Source organism: Oncorhynchus gorbuscha, linkage group LG22, assembly GCF_021184085.1.
Source record: "Oncorhynchus gorbuscha isolate QuinsamMale2020 ecotype Even-year linkage group LG22, OgorEven_v1.0, whole genome shotgun sequence".
Classification (NCBI taxonomy): domain Eukaryota; kingdom Metazoa; phylum Chordata; class Actinopteri; order Salmoniformes; family Salmonidae; genus Oncorhynchus; species Oncorhynchus gorbuscha.
In genome coordinates this window covers 38,550,841-38,570,435 of record NC_060194.1, presented here as the reverse complement: position 1 = coordinate 38,570,435, position 19,595 = coordinate 38,550,841, and the positions used below count along the sequence as shown (strand labels likewise).

At 41.4% G+C, this 19,595-nt stretch overlaps 1 protein-coding gene across 1 annotated transcript; it reads left to right on the top strand.

The window, feature by feature from the left end:
• Positions 1 to 4,748: 4,748 nt before the first annotated feature.
• Positions 4,749 to 16,601, top strand: LOC124009636 (calcium-binding mitochondrial carrier protein SCaMC-1-like). The gene is made up of 10 exons (XM_046321638.1): positions 4,749 to 5,259; positions 6,641 to 6,767; positions 6,978 to 7,065; positions 8,652 to 8,763; positions 11,606 to 11,764; positions 12,008 to 12,160; positions 13,007 to 13,114; positions 14,689 to 14,856; positions 15,146 to 15,296; positions 15,592 to 16,601. The coding sequence occupies exons 1-10, from the start codon at positions 5,077 to 5,079 to the stop codon at positions 15,771 to 15,773; spliced, it is 1,431 nt and encodes a 476-aa protein (XP_046177594.1). The 5' UTR covers positions 4,749 to 5,076; the 3' UTR covers positions 15,774 to 16,601.
• Positions 16,602 to 19,595: the final 2,994 nt, after the last annotated feature.

Genomic DNA, 19,595 nt, shown 5'->3' with positions numbered 1-19,595 from the left:
GGAAATTCTCAATTTGTATGGAGGAGGAAACGCTTACACCGCGTTCTATTCCGATTGGTGTAAATGCTGCATTTCTTTTCATTCGACCAATGACAGGAATATATGGTTTCTGATGGATATTCCTTAGATACGTTGTAACAAAATAGTAACAAAACAACAAGTAGCCCACTACTGTAACAAAGGATGTCCAGTTGTTTTTCAAATGAACCATTTTAACACTGATTTAAGATGTTAACAAAATGTATGATGAGATTAGGCTAGAATTGCCTACACCGTGAATTAAATGTAGGTTATCTATACATTAGTATGTGCATTGATTCGTTTTATTTTTTTCGTGATGTGGTAATTCTTTGGTAGTAACTGCTCAATCACATTGCATATGCATTATATAATATATTGTTTCCACCTTCCATCCCAACCCCCTCGCAGCTGTCGCTCCTGAATGAATATCAACAAAGGCTTATTATGGCTGATGTAAACGTATATGCGTGTCATGCACATAAATCATGTGTCGTCGTCGATATGGTAACAATTCTCCGTGGTGTTTCATATCTTGTAGGGGTAGGAGACAGGTTAAAGAAGGATTTTGTTCCTAATGTGTTGTGCACCCAGTGTATGTGTCCTTTGATTTGGAGGAATACGGTCTCACTGACAGTACAACCACAAGTCAAATGGGGTTAGTTATCAGTATCTTTGGTACAACATACTTACCTTATCATTACCAAAAGGACCTATGACGCATTTGCTCCATTGTTTACATTGTTATTGGTGGCTCACTCTATTTGAGGGTGCTGTGTGTTCAAATCACAGAAAATAGAGTGTGCAATTGGGACTGAAGAACATTGTAAAGTCATTGTAAAAAATTAGATACAATTACTCCAAATGTCTACTTCATTAGCCTATCAATGTTATAGCCTATATAATCACTCTGGCTATCTACTCCGATTTCAGAGCACTCTCGTCTGAGTGTGGCAGAGCGCAGAATAACTGAGGAAATGAGGAATGCGCAACACCTGTTGAATATGACCGGTGTCAGTAAACGTCGGCAAAAAACGTTATTAAATTGTTGCCAGCAGCATAGTTACAGTCACAAACGCTCTAGATAACATGAAAACAGCCTAACCAGCTCTGCTGGGGCGAGTAAAATGGTCAGAGTGAGGTGTGCTCTCGTTTGTGTCTGGAAGTAGCTGGCAAGCGAGACAACTTTAGCCAGTTAGCTTGGGTGCTTGACTGCGGTTGTGATGTCAGAACGCTCTACTCGGAGATCGAAACGCTCTGAATTTATGAACGGACAATCTGACAACGCTCTGAATTTATGAACGGACAATCTGACAACGCTCTGAATTTACAAACGCCCAGAGCGCATTTTAACTAAGCGCACCGTGGCAATCCAGAGTGAATTTACGAACACACGCTATGAATCCATGTTCAGTCATTTGCGGTTCAATCATCCATCTACCCAGGGATATAACGCTACCTAGTGAGCAATGTTGATACCTTCATAACTTTCATTGGAAAACTTTCACCATTCCTGCCTCTACATTCTAAATGATTGTGAGATAATTTGAGGTCCAGACAAACAGACTATATAGACTTCAGATAATTAATTGAATATCCCATAGACTACACTTTACATTTGCCAAAGCCTAGAGATTGAGGCAGCACTAGAGATAGACGCCTGCATACAGTGCCTTCAGAAAGTATTCACACTCCTTGACTTTTTCCACATTTTGTTGTGTTACAGCCTGAATATAAAATGGATTACATTTAGATTTTGTGTCACTGATCTACACACAATACCCTATAATGTTAAATTGGAATTATGTTTTAGAAAGGTTTACAAATTAATAAAATATGAAAAGCGGAAATGTCAATAACTATTCAACCCAACCCTTTTCTTATGACAAGCCTAAATAACTTGAAAAGTGTAATGCTTCTTGACTAAAGACATTTCTGCTTTTCATGTTTTATTATTTTGTAAACATTTGTGCTTGAGTCACAATATAAGTTGCATGGACTCACTCTGTGCAATAATAGTGTTTAACATGATTTTTAAATGACTACCCCACACATACATTTCTGTAAGGTCCCTCAGTCGATTTCAAGCACAGATTAAACCACAAAGACCAGAGATGTTTTCCAATGGTTCGCAAAATGCACCTATTGGTAGATGGGTGAATACATTTTTAAAAAATCAGATATTTAATAACCCTTTGAGCATGGTGCAGTTATTCATTGCAGTTCGTATGGTTTATCAATACACCCAGTCATTAGAAAGATACAGGCATCCTTCCGAACTCAGTTGCCTGAGAGGAAGGAAACCACTCAGGGATTTCCTCATGAGGCCAATGGGATTTTTAAACAGTTACAGAGTTTAATGGCTGTGATCGGAGATAACTGAGGATGGATCAACATTTACATTTACATTTTTACATTTAAGTCATTTAGCAGACGCTCTTATCCAGAGCGAATGACAAATTGGTGCATTCACCTTATGACATCCAGTGGAACAGCCACTTTACAATAGTGCATCTAAATCTTTTAAGGGGGGGTGAGAAGGATTACTTTATCCTATCCTAGGTATTCCTTAAAGAGGTGGGGTTTCAGGTGTCTCCGGAAGGTGGTGATTGACTCCGCTGTCCTGGCGTCGTGAGGGAGTTTGTTCCACCATTGGGGGGCCAGAGCAGCGAACAGTTTTGACTGGGCTGAGCGGGAACTGTACTTCCTCAGTGGTAGGGAGGCGAGCAGGCCAGAGGTGGATGAATGCAGTGCCCTTGTTTGGGTGTAGGGCCTGATCAGAGCCTGGAGGTACTGAGGTGCCGTTCCCCTCACAGCTCCGTAGGCAAGCACCATGGTCTTGTAGCGGATGCGAGCTTCAACTGGAAGCCAGTGGAGAGAGCGGAGGAGCGGGGTGACGTGAGAGAACTTGGGAAGGTTGAACACCAGACGGGCTGCGGCGTTCTGGATGAGTTGTAGGGGTTTAATGGCACAGGCAGGGAGCCCAGCCAACAGCGAGTTGCAGTAATCCAGACGGGAGATGACAAGTGCCTGGATTAGGACCTGTGCCGCTTTCTGTGTGAGGCAGGGTCGTACTCTGCGGATGTTGTAGAGCATGAAACTACAGGAACACTGTAGTTACTCCATAATACTAACATAAATTACATAGTGAAAAGTAGGAAGTCTGTACATGTCACGGCTGATGAAAGGAGAGAACCAAGGTGCAGCGTGGTGAGTGTACATTTTATTTTTATTTAGGTGAATACGCCAACAAAACAATAAACACTACAAAACCAACCGTGAGGCTAAAGGCTAAGTGCCATAAACAAAGTCAACTTCCCACAAACACAGGTGGGAAAAAGGGTACCTAAGTATGGTTCCCAATCAGAGACAACGATAGACAGCTGTCCCTGATTGAGAACCATACCCAGCCAAAACCTAGAAATAGAAAATCATAGAAACACAAAACATAGAATGCCCACCCCAACTCACACCCTGACCAAACCAAAATAGAGACATAAAATGCTCTCCAAGGCCAGGGTGTGACAGTACAGCAAGTGTCAAACAGAAGGCTCACTGCGAATCCTGCACTTTACACATTTCTATCAGACCCATGCAGTGATTTGTGTTGTCAATTAATTTTGTCCAGCTTCCATACCACCAGATATGCTTTGCACTACAAGTCACGGGAAGCACTGCCAACGTGCAGCACGCCAAAGAGTAGTGCATTGCCACACACACACCCCTCCTCCCAGACCCACCCTCATATGAGCCTGCCAGTGTGCTTTATGGCACCATATCATCAATAATGGCACTGACCGAATCTTCTACCAGACCATACATTTTCGGTTCCAACGGGTCATTGCTGTAGCCTACAGAATATATCTTGGTTTGAAAAAAAAGTTATAAAATAAAGGATTCACATGCGGGTATAAATGATCACTTAAGGATAGTAGGACACACAAGCGAGTATAATTCAGTCAACATTTAAGTCATCTACTTTATGAAATTACAGCCTGATTTCATCGGTGAATTCAACGTCAACTGCGCTCCTTTCGTGTCTCCAGTTGATAACACGCAGCGGAGGGAAAGTGTACAGACACTTGCCACAGTCCTAGCTAGGCTACTAAAGTGTTGCAGTCTGGATTCGTTTTGTAAAGCTTGACAATGAATAAACTTAAAACTAAACCTGCAACAAAATAGCATGCAAACGAGAAACATGTAGCCCAATTACAACACATTTAATTTTGAATTCATTTGTATATATTTCTAAAAACATAATTCCACTATGACATTATGGGGTATTGTGTGTAGGCCAGTGACAAACATCTCAATTTAATCAATTTTATATTCAGGCTGTACCACAACAAAATGTGGAAAAAGTCAAGGGGTGTGAATAGTTTCTGAAGGCACTGTTTTCAACAGGAAATGTCTCTGCGCTCTTTACAGAGTAAGACAACGCCACTAATAAATCGAATTCTAGACAACGCAAGCCATTGTATATAGTATATGGCTATTAAATAGGCCATCTCAGTTATAAAACACGTTAATAATAACATTGATAGATAAGGTTATTATCACACTACAGCCGCGCACAATTGGCCCAGCGTCGTCCGGGTTTGGCCGGGGTAGACCGTCATTGTAAATAATAATTTGTTCTTAACTGACTTGCCTAGTTAAATAAAGGTAAATATATTTTTTTTAAACTGTGCACAGCCAGGGGCTCTCCTAGCATAGATCAGTATAGGCAACTCCCTTCGCTTTGTTTGCTTCATTCCTTATTATACCACGCCCTCAATTTGACTGCAGCCTCGATGAGTGGATTTCAGGTTATTTGCTGGATTTGCAGCAGTATTTGCAGGGAGTATGGAGCTGTGTCAGATCGTCGTCACAAATTTCGTTCATCGTTATTTATCTTGTCGCGAACGGAGATAATTGCAACGACCGACTGATTAAGACGACAGACCGCATACCAATGGCTATCTTTTCCCAAGCTGTGGTTTTCAATATTGCTATGCATTCAACTCTCTGAAAAAGATAGACAAGGCCCTATCTATTGCCTCTTTGCCAACCGCAACAATGTATCAGGTTATAAGAGGATTTATACTAACGGACTCCCGATGCTGGGATCCCGACAGTCAAAGGTCATACCAGGACCTGTTCGATAAACTGGACACCAACAAGGATGGGAAGGTGGATGTGGCCGAATTGAGAGCAGGTCTAACCGCAATGGGCATATCATTCCGCAAAGGTGCAGCGCAGGTAAATGCACATGCAATGAAGAGCCATTATGTATTATTTCCAAGCAATCTATTCAATTAATATTATACATAGCTCAGTGATTCAATTGGGAGTGGGACATTAGCCTGGGTGCCAGTTCGTTTTCTGCTCTTTTACCAACTCCTTATGGTTTTGTCATGCAAAACATTGGCTTTACAATGACAACGGTGTAGGCAAAAGCACAAACAGATCTGGGAACACGCTAGTGGGACATATAGGTAGCAATTAAATGAACATATGACATTCTCATTCCCTTAGACTATTCATCCATTCACTCATATGTAGGGCATTTTCCTGTAGTATGTGCATGTGTCCTGTAAATAGAACTTTATATAAACTAAGTACTGTTCTATCTAAACTTTAGTCTTCCAACCAGTTCCTCCCCTGTCACGTGTCATATCCAGGAGAGATAGAGCAGTGCTTGGGGTTATCAGTGCAGGCATGGGCCTGTATCCACACATTCTCAGAGTAGAAGTGCTAATCTACACTCTTAGAAAAAAGGTGCTCTCTAGAATCTAAAAGGGTTCTTCGGCTGTCTCCATTGGAGAACCCTTTGAAGAACCCTTGTTTGTTCCAGGTAGAACCCTTTTGGAATCAAGTAGAACCGTTTTGGGTTCCATGTAGAACCTTTTCCACATAGGGTTCTACCTAGACCCAAAAATGGGTTTACCTGGAACCGAAAAGGGTTCTCCTATTTAGGAACAGCTAAAGAACCCCTTTGGAACCCTTTTTTTTCTAAGAGTGTAGAATTAGTTTAGCCTTTTAGATCATAATGAATAGACAGATGAGGCAATGATCCGAGATCAGCACTCCTACTCTATGCTTTGTGGATACAGGCCTGGGGCTGGTTTAACTTGCGGGACACACAGATCGGTTTCATCGTCAATATGACATCCACAGAATAGTTCATCACTTTCATCACAATACTTTTCTGTCATCGATCAATGTTGCACTAGTTCTCAGAGAATTAGTCAACGCTGAGAACTAGTGCACCATTGGTCGAAGGAGAGAAAAGGCTACTTCCTCCACAGTACCAGGGAATGAAAAGATATCTTTTGGTATCTGTTACCAGCTACAGTGGAACATCCCCATACCGTTGACTAAGTCATCTCCAGACAGTTTGAAATATTCATTACCGTTCAGTATTCAGTCACGTGCACAGCATGCTCTTGTAGCTCCACAGTTACATCAACGCTATAACAATACACAGTATAGGAATGTTATACAGTTCCTGTCTTTGTCAGGGTTTCCTGAGTCTTGTGTGATGAGTAACCTTGCAGAGTAGCTTGCTTCATAGGCAATGAAGGGTTAAACTTACTACAGTGAGGCAAATAAAATAACCCTCTCATTTGTGTGTGCACAGAAAATTGTATCGTCCGGTGACAAAAACAAAGATGGAGGGCTTGACTTCAACGAGTTCAACAAATATCTGAAAGAGCATGAAAAGAAACTGCGCCTTACGTTCAAGAGCTTGGACAAAAACAGCGACGGTATTATCCTTTTTATATGAAATGTTTATTTGAATAGTTTAGAAGAAGAACACGATGAGACCTGTCAGAATGACACAATTCTCATATCAATGTAATAATACCACTGTTATAAAGCAACAAGGCATGATAGAACAAGCATCATACTTATCAGCATTTAGGTACAGAATGTACTTAAACAACACATTGAAATGTCTCCATAATGTCCTCCAGGGCGCATCGATGCCTCTGAGATTAAGCAGTCCCTTGAAGAGCTGGGCATGGACATCACCCAGGAAGAGGCCCAGACCATCCTACAAAGGTTTGTCCTCATAAATCACTCATTGCTTGCATTTCGTACTCTAACCCAGGGCTGACAATAAATCGAATTTACATTGAAATTGCAATATTGACATGTGCAATATCTATATCGCAAGAGATCCATATCGCAATATTTGGAAACGCATCACAGCCGTGGGTAATGTTCGCTTTTATAGTTTACTCAGTTTTTTCTCCTCTTGCAGCTGTTTCCCACACACAACAAGCCCCGCCCCATGTCACTTAAGCAGTGCAGTTCCTCCATGCTGTTAGATTTACTATACATTTGCATGCGGTTCTGTTGGGTCAAATGCAGTCAACCGATTGGTCCAAGCCAGAATGATGCTGTTTTCCACTTTGCTTCTTAATAGAAGTCATTCTATTTACAGTACCAGTCAAAAGTTTTGAAGCACCTACTTATTCCAGGGTTTTCTTTATTTTTACTATTTTCTACATTGTAGAAAAATAGTGAAGACATCACAACTATGAAAAAAATGCATGGAATCATGTAGTAACTAAAAAAGTGTTAAACAATTACTGAAGGACACCAATAAGAAGAGACTTGCTTGGGCCAAGAAACACGAGCAATGGACATTAGACCAGTGGAAATCTGTCCTTTGGTCTGATGAGTCCAAATTTGAGATTTTTGTTTCCAACCGCTGTGTCTTTGTGAGATACAAAGTAGGTGAACGGATGTTCTCCGCATGTGTGGTTCCCACCGTGAAGCATGGAGGAGGAGGTGTGATGGTGTGGGGGTGCTTTGCTGGTGATACGGTCAGTGATTTATTTAGAATTCAAGGCACACTTAACCAGTATGGCTACCACAGGATTCTGCAGCGATACGCCATCCCATCTGGTTTGCGCTTAGTGGGACTATCATTTGTTTATCAACAGGACAATGACCTAACACACCTCCAGGCTGTGTAAGGGATATTTGACCCATAAGGAGAGTGAGGGAGTGCTGCATCAGATGACCTGGCCTCCACAATCACCCAACCTCAACCCAATTGAGATGGTTTGGGATGAGTTGGACCGCAGAGTGAAGGAAAATAAGCCAAAAAGTCCTCAGCATATGTGGGAACTCCTTCAAGACTGTTGGAAAATAATTCCTCATGAAGCTGGTTGAGAGAATCCTAAGAGTGTGCAAAGCTGTCATCAAGGCAAAGGGTTGCCCACTTTGAAGAATCAAAAATGTATTTTGATGTGTTTAACACTTTTTCATAGTTTTGATGTCTTCACTATTATTTTACAATGTAGAAAATAGTACAAATAAAGAAAAGCCCTTAAATGAGTCCAAACGTTTGACTGGTACTGTATATTATTCCAACAGTTTACCTAAGTGATTAGATTGTTATCGCACATCAAATCACAATTCAAATATTTGATGAAAATATTTGCCCATATCGTGCAGCCCTACTTTAAGAATTTAGATTAAACTGATCAACTAATCAGAAAACCATTGATTTGTTGAATCAGTGTTAGTGCTGGGCTGCAACAAAAGTAGTTAAGTTGGCTAAAGTAGATGCAGAATGGCAGCCAAGGTAGTACTGTTACTATCCTGCTCTTTAACCTCATATCCTGCCTGTGCAGCATGGACATCGATGGTACCATGATGGTGGACTGGAACGAGTGGAGGGATCACTTCCTGTTCAACCCTGCCCATAACTTGAACGAGATCGTACGCTACTGGAAACACTCCACGGTCAGTGGGGTCACCCAGTCCTAGTGCACACACACGCCACACACAAACACAGCACACACACATGCACACACGCACTCACACGTCCGTCTCGTGAAGGAATGAAGAAACTTGATGGGTGTAAGCAACAATATGGGATAAAAACTCCTGTACAATTTTTCAAATCAATTAAGGGCCATCAATAATTCAGATTAAGATAATGTTTGTGTCTGTCTTTGGGCCTTGTAATGGAAATGCATTGGCCAACAGCCTCACCACAGTGCTCAAATAATAAGACACAGATTACCTAAAGCAGCCTCCAGATCAAGCAGTACAGTGAATGTAGGCCTTCTAGAATATTCTCTGTAACAGACGTTTAACTGTCAAACTGTGTGGAGTACAGTGCTCTTTCCACTTTGACTTTGATTTTTGACTTTCATCAGAAAAATGTACTGTTTTTGCTTATCTCCAGCGAGGTTATCTTGCAAAGTTTATTTCTAGCAAATAGTGAGCGGCTTCCATAACATACTGTTGAGACTACATGTTAAAAGGTTGTTACTGTTACTGCTTGTATCACTGTTTGTGGTGGGATACAGATGTAGTATCTTCATTTGATCACTCTGTTACTGAGAATTCAAATGAGCTTCGTGATTTCCATAAATTCACTGAACACCTAATGTTCTCTCTCTCTCTCTCTCATTTAAACACTAAAGCACCAAACATAATAAATGTCCTACTACTGCGACATTCAAAGGTACAAGAATGTCTCTGAAATGCAGCCATACACATCAACAACCTCTGTTATATATAGTTTAATAACACAAGATATATATTGTTCTCCACTACGACATTCAAGTATATCCAAAATGGACCTAAACTAAAGCCTACAGTCGTGGCCAAATATTTTGAGAATGACATAAATATTAATTTTCACAAAGTCTGCTGCCTCAGTTTGTATGATGGCAATTTGCATATACTCCATAATGTTATGAAGAGTGATCAGATGAATTGCAATTAATTGCAAAGTCCCTCTTTGCCATGCAAATGATCTGAATCCCCCCCAAAAACATTTCCACTGCATTTCAGCCCTGCCACAAAAGGACCAGCTGACATCATGTCAGTGATTCTCTCATTAACACAGGTGTGAGTGTTGACGAGGACAAGGCTGGAGATCACTCTGTCATGCTGATTGAGTTTGAATAACATACTGGAAGCTTCAAAAGGAGGGTGGTGCTTGGAATCATTATTCTTCCTCTGTCAACCATGGTTACCTGCAAGGAAACATGTAGAACCCATGTGCCGTCATCATTGCTTTGCACAAAAAGGGCTTCACAGGGCAAGGATATTGCTGCCAGTAAGATTGCACCTAAATCAACCATTTGTCGGATCATAAAGAACTTCAAGGAGAGCGGTTCAATTGTTGTAAAGAAGGCTTCAGGGCGCCCAAGAAAGTCCAGCAAGCGCCAGGACCGTCTCCTAAAGTTGATTCAGCTGCGGGATCGGGGCACCACCAGTACAGAGCTTGCTCAGGAATGTCAGCAGGCAGGTGTGAGTGCATCTGCACGCACAGTGAGGCGAAGACTTTTGGAGGATGGACTGGTGTCAAAAAGGGCAGCAAAGAAGCCACTTCTCTCCAGGAAAAACATCAGGGACAGGCTGATATTCTGCAAAAGGTACAGGGATTGGACTGCTGAGGATTGGCGTAAAGTCATTTTCTCTGATAAATCCCATTCCCAATTGTTTGGGGCATCCGGAAAGAAGCTTGTCCGGAGAAGACAAGGTGAGCGCTACCATCAGTCCTGTATCATGCCAACAGTAAAGCATCCTGAGACCATTCATGTGTGGGGTTGCTTCTCAGCCAAGGGAGTGGGCTCACTCACAATGTTGCCTAAGAACACAGCCATGAATAAAGAATGGTACCAACACATCCTCCGAGAGCAACTTCTCCCAACCATCCAGGAACAGTTTGGAGACGAACAATGCCTTTTCCAGCATGATGGAGCACCTCGACATAAGGCAAAGATGATAACTAAGTGGCTCGGGGAACAAAACATTGATATTTTGGATCCATGGCCAGGAAACTCCCCAGACCTTAATCCTATTGAGAACTTGTGGTCAATCCTCAAGAGGCGTGTGGACAAACAAAAACCGACAAATTCTGACAAACTCCAAGCATTGATTAAGCAAGAATGGGCTGCCATCAGTCAGGATGTGGCCCAGAAGTAAATTGACAGCATGCCAAGGCGGATTGCAGAGGTCTTGAAAAAGGGTCAACACTGCAAATATTGACTCTTTGCATCAACTTCATGCAATTGTCAATAAAAGCCTTTGACACTTATGAAATGCTTGTATTGCATAGTAACATCTGACAAAAATATCTAAAGATACTGAGGCAGCAGACTTTGTGAAAATTAATATTTGTGTCATTCTCAAAACTTTTGGCCACGTCTGTACTGTAGCCTATCAAAACAAATTTCCTGTTAGAAATGATCACTTAAAGAAAAAATAATAATCTAATTGTCCTGCTGCAGGATTATTTTATCCTTTGACAAAACTGGTCAAATGAAGATACCACATCTGTAGCAGGTGTTGGTAGACAGTTTCAGCACTGTATGAGAATAGACCTGCTGGTTGGGGAGGTAGCAGTCTGGTTAGGCCTTGGCACTGTATTGACCACATCTGTTACTTACTATAGCTCGAAGGTTATCTTATGGGCAATCTGATGAAGAATGGGAAGTTGGAACAACATGAAAGACCAACTGAACAGTTTACTATAAGAATTATTACAAGAATACATTTATTGATCGTACAGAATTCCTGTCCCAGCAGTTTGGCATCTGTTCAAGCTAATATTTTTATTCACCAGGTGCTGGACATAGGAGAGAGCATTGCCATCCCTGATGAGTTCACCGAGGAGGAGAAGACCTCTGGAGGCTGGTGGAAACAGCTGGCTGCCGGGGCGATGGCCGGGGCGGTCTCTCGCACAGGCACCGCCCCCCTGGACAGGGTGAAGGTCTTCATGCAGGTAGAGCACCGGAAAGGTTGTCATAGTCTGACCACTCTATGGAGGCCGAAAGTAGACCGCTTTATATGATTTAACTTCTCACTATAACCCTTATCGCAAACCTTACACATTTTGTTTTGAGTTTTGTTTGAGGCCTACAACCCCTTACAAAGTTAAGTGTTGGAGACAAAGTGAAAAGCACTACAGGAATGCTACCTATCTATCAGTATTGTCTAATCTACAACGCCTGTGGTTGTGTTTCAGGTCCACTCCTCCAAGTCCAACCGGATCACCCTGTTGGGAGGATTCAAACAGATGATTAAGGAAGGGGGCGTGGCCTCACTATGGCGAGGGAACGGGATCAACGTGTTAAAGATTGCCCCTGAGACCGCTATCAAATTCATGGCCTACGAACAGGTTGGACACTGTTTCATATCTTTACTTTGGAGGTAGACAAAAAGAGGTTGACCTAGAGAGAAAGACATAGTGACATAGTGATATGGAAAGCAGGAAGAAATTAAATCAAACGATAGCGAGGAAAGGAAACATGAATGAGAGAGGAAGAGAGACAGCGAGAGGGAAGACAGACAGAGAAAGAGAGGGAAGACAGCCAGAGAGAGAAAGAGAGGGAAGACAGACAGAGAGAGAAAGAGAGGGAAGACAGACAGAGAGAGAAAGAGAGGGAAGACAGACAGAGAGAGAAAGAGAGGGAAGACAGACAGAGAGAGAAAGAGAGGGAAGACAGACAGAGAGAGAAAGAGAGGGAAGACAGACAGAGAGAGAAAGAGAGGGAAGACAGACAGAGAGAGAAAGAGAGGGAAGACAGACAGAGAGAGAAAGAGAGGGAAGACAGACAGACAGACAGGGAAAACGGACAGACAGAGGGAAGACGGACAGAGCGAGAGAGGGAAGACGGACAGAGCGAGAGAGGGAAGACGGACAGAGCGAGAGAGGGAAGACGGACAGAGCGAGAGAGGGAAGACGGACAGAGCGAGAGAGGGAAGACGGACAGAGTTAGGGAGGGAAGACGGGCAGAGAAAGAGAAGGAAGACAGCCAAAGGAAGAGAGGGAAGACAGACAGTCAGACAGACAGAGAGGGAAGACGGACAGAGCGAGAGAGGGAAGACGGACAGAGCGAGAGAGGGAAGACGGACAGAGCGAGAGAGGGAAGACGGACAGAGAAAAAGAGGGAAGGTGGAAGAAAGGGTAAATGTTGTGATAGTATCTCTGTGTTGTCTTCATGACGCATCTCCCTCCTGTCAGTATAAGAAGCTGCTGACACCAGAGGGAGAGAAGGTCCAGACCTACCAGAGGTTCATGGCTGGCTCTCTGGCAGGCGCCACGGCCCAGTCGTCCATCTACCCCATGGAGGTGAGACCACCCATTTTCACCTCCCAATGTCACTTTCAGGTCTCTGGAATTCATTTCATCAAGTATTCTATTAACATTCCAAAGACATTTCTGTCTTCTGCAGTCAATTTCATCACGTGTCATCCGTGAAACATTTTGATCTTGGTGAGAGAGAAATGCAACTTCTCAGAAATACAGTGAGCTCCAAAAGTATTGACCGTGACACATTTATTTGTTGTCATTTTGGCTCTATTCTGGATTTGAAATGATACAATGACTATGAGGTTCAAGTGTAGACTGTCAACTTTAATTTGAGGGTTTTTCATCCATAACCGTACAGAACCTTTTAGGTGACCTAAAGTATTGGAACAAATTCACTTGTATGTGTATTAAAGTAGTAAAAAGTTAAGTATTTGGTCCAATATTCATAGCACGCAATGACTACATCAAGCTTGTGACTTTACACATTTGTCTTGGTTGTGTTTCAGGTTATTTTGTGCCCAATAGAAATTAATGGTAAACAATGTATTGTCATTTTGAAGTCACTTTTACTGTAAATAAGATTTGTAAATACCCCCAAGACGTGCTAACCTCTCACCATTACAATAACAGGGAAGGTAGCATTTTATATCATACCCCCAAGACATGCTAACCTCTCACCATTACAATAACAGGGAAGGCAGCATTTTATATCATACCCCCAAGACATGCTAACCTCTCACCATTACAATAACAGGGAAGGTAGCATTTTTGGGTGGTATAATATTTGTAGGTCTAACATTCTCATTCAGAATTATCCGTAGTCATGGTAGCATCCACATTAATGTAGAAGTTTTTAGAAATATTATATTCTTATTTCCAATAAAAGTGACTACAAACTGACACAATACATTATTTACCATTCATTTCTATTTGGGTACAAAATAATCTGAAACACAACCAAAACAAACTGCAAACGCATCCAACAAGTTACTAGAGTCACAAGCTTAATGTTGTCATTACGTGCTGTGAATATGGGACCAAATACTAAACTTTTGACTACTTTAATACACATATTAAAGTGAATTTATCCCAATACTTTTGGTCCCCTAAACTGAGGTTACTATGATGAAAATACCCTAAAATTAAAGGTGACAGAGTAAAAAAAAAAAAAGTGAATTTACATTATTAAGTAGTAGATGGCTTTATTAGTCAAATATTTATTTCAGTGCTGCTGGAGAGCTTTGACAGTAAATGTGATTTTTGTATGTCCATTCGTCTTCCATCAATAAAGTAGTAACATATACATGTTGTTTGTCATGTATAACCTCAGTCATTGTATCATTTAAAATCCAAAGTGCTTGAATACAATAAAATAAAATAAAATGGTCACTGTCCCAATACTTTTGGAGCCCACTGTATCTTGAGCGTAAAAGTTGAAACAAGAGTGCAAATCTTTGTGTTGCAACTATGTATTCATGACAAATAAGCTACGTAAATAGGCTCAAACTTCTGTCCCGCTAGATAGTGGCATTAGATGGCACACCAGTCATTTTGGCTTCTCGTAAAGCAGTGCATTTACACGGTTACTCACCCTCTCTGTTTCCTCTTTTTAGGTCATGAAGACCAGACTGACTCTGGGGAAAACTGGCCAGTATAATGGAATGTTTGACTGTGCCAAGAAGATTCTGAGGAAAGAGGGCATCAAAGCCTTCTATAAAGGCTACACTCCCAACATGATAGGCATCATTCCCTATGCTGGCATCGACCTAGCTGTTTACGAGGTCTGCAGGCTGAGGATTCATATCACTGAGTCAATGCTATTCCTCATTACAGTAACACAATGATTTACAGTTCACTGACATGTATTACTAAAACAGAGAATTCCATCATCTTACAAGTTTTTCAGGACTTAAGAATGAAATCCACTGAATCCACTGAATTGCGTTTGTCTAAGTGAGGGAAGGCTTACAACATTGTGACCACTGTCTAAACACAGATTTCCTGTGGTGGCAGTCTCATCCCTAAATGATCCTTGTTGATTGCCCCACTCTGTGTGTGTGTGTACCCTAGAGCCTGAAGAATGCCTGGTTGTCCCGCTATGCCAAAGACACGGCCAACCCTGGCATCCTGGTGCTGTTAGGATGTGGCACCATCTCCAGCACGTGTGGCCAGCTGGCCAGCTACCCCCTCGCCCTGCTCCGCACACGCATGCAGGCGCAGGGTAATACATGACAATCAAAATGCATCTGTTACTACTTTATTGATTGAAGACGAAAAACAATGGACATACAAAATTCACCTATTTACTGTCAAAGCTCTCCAGCAGCACAGAAAAAAATATTTGATGAATAAAACCATCTGCTACTTAATCATAAAATACATTTTTTTTACTCTATGGTAAAACAGAGATCACCTGATTGCCATGAGAGAGAAACTAAGTGCCAACCTGAGGTAGTGAGTGTGAACAAACTAACCTTTTATTTTACTCCTGCGTCCTTTCTTTCACTATCTTACAGCAACTCTGGATGCGTCAGACAAGTCCACCATGAGTGGGCTAGTGAAGGGGATCCTGGCTAACGAGGGGTTCTTTGGACTCTACCGGGGTATCCTGCCCAACTTCATGAAAGTCATTCCTGCTGTGAGCATCAGCTATGTGGTCTACGAATACATGAAGACCGGCCTGGGGATCTCAAAATGAGGAATGAACCATCTCCGAATGATGCAGGGATCGCGAAATAGGTTGTTAGGTCGTTAGATCTTTTAGACAGTCAACCAGATTTGTGTTGCACATAGACTTCTATGTTCTCGCGTAGCCAAACATCGAGATCACGTGCGAGGAGAAGCTAAGGCTAGTTCAAACTAAGGCTAGTTCAAACTAAGGCTAGTTCAAACTGGGCCATATCAGTAAACTCCAAAAATGACATTCACCCCTTTAACGCACAGCGATGTGAGACATATCCAACACAAAAGATGGTGCAATATAACTGAGAAGAACTGCATTATGGGTCTTACACTGTATAAGGGGAAAGGAGAAGGTATTCAGGTGAACACTGTTGAGAGCTTTGTCTTAAGTATTTTCTGCTCTTCTTTAATATGAAGTACTCCATGTGCACGTAAGCGATTATATTATTATTTAAGTGTGCCTTACCCTCAGTTAAATATCATAATTGTATCTTTTATTTGGTTGGTTTTTAGTGATGTTTTTACACTTTCAGTGTAATTTACAACAGCCTCAATGCTATGTTTTTTATGTGTTTTTCCCCCCATATGGATTTCCATTGTTGTTCTTGACTGTTAAGCTGTATCCCTAGCAAAATATTTAGACTTACAAACCTGCATGCAAATATTGCCTGTCAATCATGAAGGGAGCTGAGGGAAAGTCTTAAAAACGGAAATTCAATCTGCTAATACTGTAATTCAGAATAATCCCACCTGTGACACACACACACACACACACACACACACACACACACACACACACACACACACACACACACACACACACACACACACACACACACACACACACACACACACACACACACACACACCTGCAGTTCAATGCACACACACACACACACACACACACACACACACACACACACACACACACACACACACACACACACACACACACACACACACACACACACACACACACACACACACACACACACACACACACACACACACACACACACGTGCATGCCATGCACGCAGTTAACATTTAGAGTTAGACCAATTGTTATTATGTTGCCTCAATCTCTTAATTATGTTTGAGTATGTAATACTGTTATACCTGAATTGATTGACATTGTGAGCGATGTATGAATGTTCTCACTGAGCTCACAAAACTTAGACTGAAAGAAAAGCAATGCATGTGTTATGGCTCAATACAAGTGTTTACAGACAGTTGCCCAAGAATCAATGTTGACAATGGAAAGGATTGGAGTGCTCCCATTGCAAAAGCTAAACCTCTATCTCAATGCTGTGTGCATGGCGCCATCTAGAGGGCTTACAACAAACGCAGTACAAGTTTGTGAATGCTGTGTCCGTAAATGATGAAATTGAAATTTGTCATTTCTAGATGATTCAAACTTCTTTTGACGTAATCGATCGAACGCGATGAACCTGTTTGAAATAAAACAAAACAGAAAACTGTGCTCCCAGAACTTTTATTTCTAGGCTATAGAGCTGAGGAGGGCTACTGCTACTACAAATGATAAGTGGATGTTTATCATGTTCTTTCAAAAATATTATACGTTTTTAAAGACTCTGGCTATTTGTATAAGAGAAACCCTCGGTTAACCCACATGTTGTGCTCGTTTCATGTTAATTAATTCTGTGTTCCTGGTACAAAATGGCCGCCCCATTATAGCTGATTATAAATCCATAATAATACATAAATTATCATATTATCAATACATATATTGAGTTAGATATTTTTATCAACTTAAGGTCTTGTGAACATTACAAGTTTTGAACTTCTATTTGCTTTTATGGCCTGTAGGCCTCATTGACCTGAGCTCATTCAACTCGTTTTTGAGTACAAAAAACATAATGTATGGATTATTTTAACTATAATAAATACTCAGATGAAACATATTGTGCTATTTATCACAGACTACTTTCTCCTCTAATGCATCTTCACTGTCTGTTTCCTGGCCTCTCTCCTCCTCACCAGTGTCATGATCAAAGATATGATCAAGATCCTCACATACTGTCATGCCTTGGTCAATATGTTTTTGTGTTTTCGTTATATATTTTGGTCAGGCCAGGGTGTGACATGGGTTTATGTGTTGGGTTCGTATTGGGGTTTTATTAGCATTCGGATTGTGTATGATTAGGGGTGTGTCTAGTTAGGCTTGGCTGCCTGAGGCGGTTCTCAATTGGAGTCAGGTGATTCTCGTTGTCTCGGATTGGGAACCGTATTTAGGTAGCCTGAGTTCACTTTGTAATTCGTGGGTGATTGTTCCTGTCTCTGTGTTGTAGTCACCAGATAGGCTGTAATTAGTTTCACGTTGTTTTTGTAGTTAGTATCAGTTATTTCATGTACCGCGTTCTTTCATTAAAGTCATGAGTAACCTACACGCTGCATTTCGGTCCGACTCTCTTTCTTCAACAGACGAACGCCGTTACACATACATTATATAATTTGGTCATTGTGCTGCCACAGAATGAATTGTGAGCAAGGCCTCAAAAAAGCTTTATATACCAGAGCTGTGAGAAAAATTATATACATTATTGAAACAGTGTTGAGATTATTTGTGAGAATGCCAACAGGTGTGCTTCCCGTGTGGGAAAGATTCTATTGGGGAAAGGTTCCCGTGGGGGTTGCCATGGATGTCAAGAAGGGGAGTGTGTGTGTGTGTTCAAACACACATGCATGTGGGGTCTGGGAGAGGAAGTGTGTCCATCTGATGAATGGGCATGTGCCTGAAGTCAATTTTATACACTAATTGTAGTCTCACCCATTCATTTCTAATGACCAGTCACCAGGAACACCACAGGTGTACAAAAGTGAAATAAAACACCCAAAATGTCATGGAAATCATCAAAATGTATTTTTGTGTGTTCAGATGACCTGTGTGGAAAAAGTCATGGAACCTTATGACAATCAGATTAAATGAACTACATTTTTTCATAGAGAACTTGTAAATTGGTCCAATCCGACCAGAACACAGCAGGAGGGTTAAAAAGGTTTTTGAGGATGACAAGATGTCTATCGACCAAGCTGATAGATCAAAGTTCAGAAAACTGTAAGACCTTTGGCTTTCAATATGCAAAAAATCTTACAAGGAAAAAAAGGAACTGTATATTTAACAAAAGGATGGAATGTATAGCTAATGAGATCAATTTAGGTCTGCATTCATTTAGATGATTCTGGAAGAGAGAATTTATTAAACACATTCTTTTCCAGGAATCCCTACACTTGATAAGCTTTCTATAACTAAAAAAAAGTATTTTTATAAGTACATAACTGCTGGTAATCAAGAGTTCCCGAAGGTTAAGAAGAGGATCACAGAGAAGTCAGAGAAGGTATTAATGGCTGTCTTTCACATGCCAATGATTCCATCTAGGGTTTCATAACACATTTAGCAATGCCTTGTGCATGTTGTTTTATTAAACATATGCTTCTCAGCTAATACACCGTGTTAGGCTAATCCAACTTCTGTATAACATCAACCCAAAACACAACTTTGATAAAATCATCTAAATAAAGTTCTTACTTATAACTGGAATTGTAACCCAATGCCTTGTCTTGCATTTCCTCTGCCCCTCAGTCCTATTCCCACTCCCCAAGAAGCAGGCCAGTGATGACCCCAGTCGTTCCCATAGCTCCAGGGGAGCTACAGATGGAGTCCCCTGGGACCAGTGATGATGAGGAAGCCACAGGTCGGAAGGAGAGGGTCTCCAGCGTCAGGGAGCGCCATGAGCAAGCAGTGAGTTCAAAGCTGATGTGTCAGCAGATGATGTTATAAAGAGCAAAGAGTCCAAGAGTAAAAAGTATTCACAATAT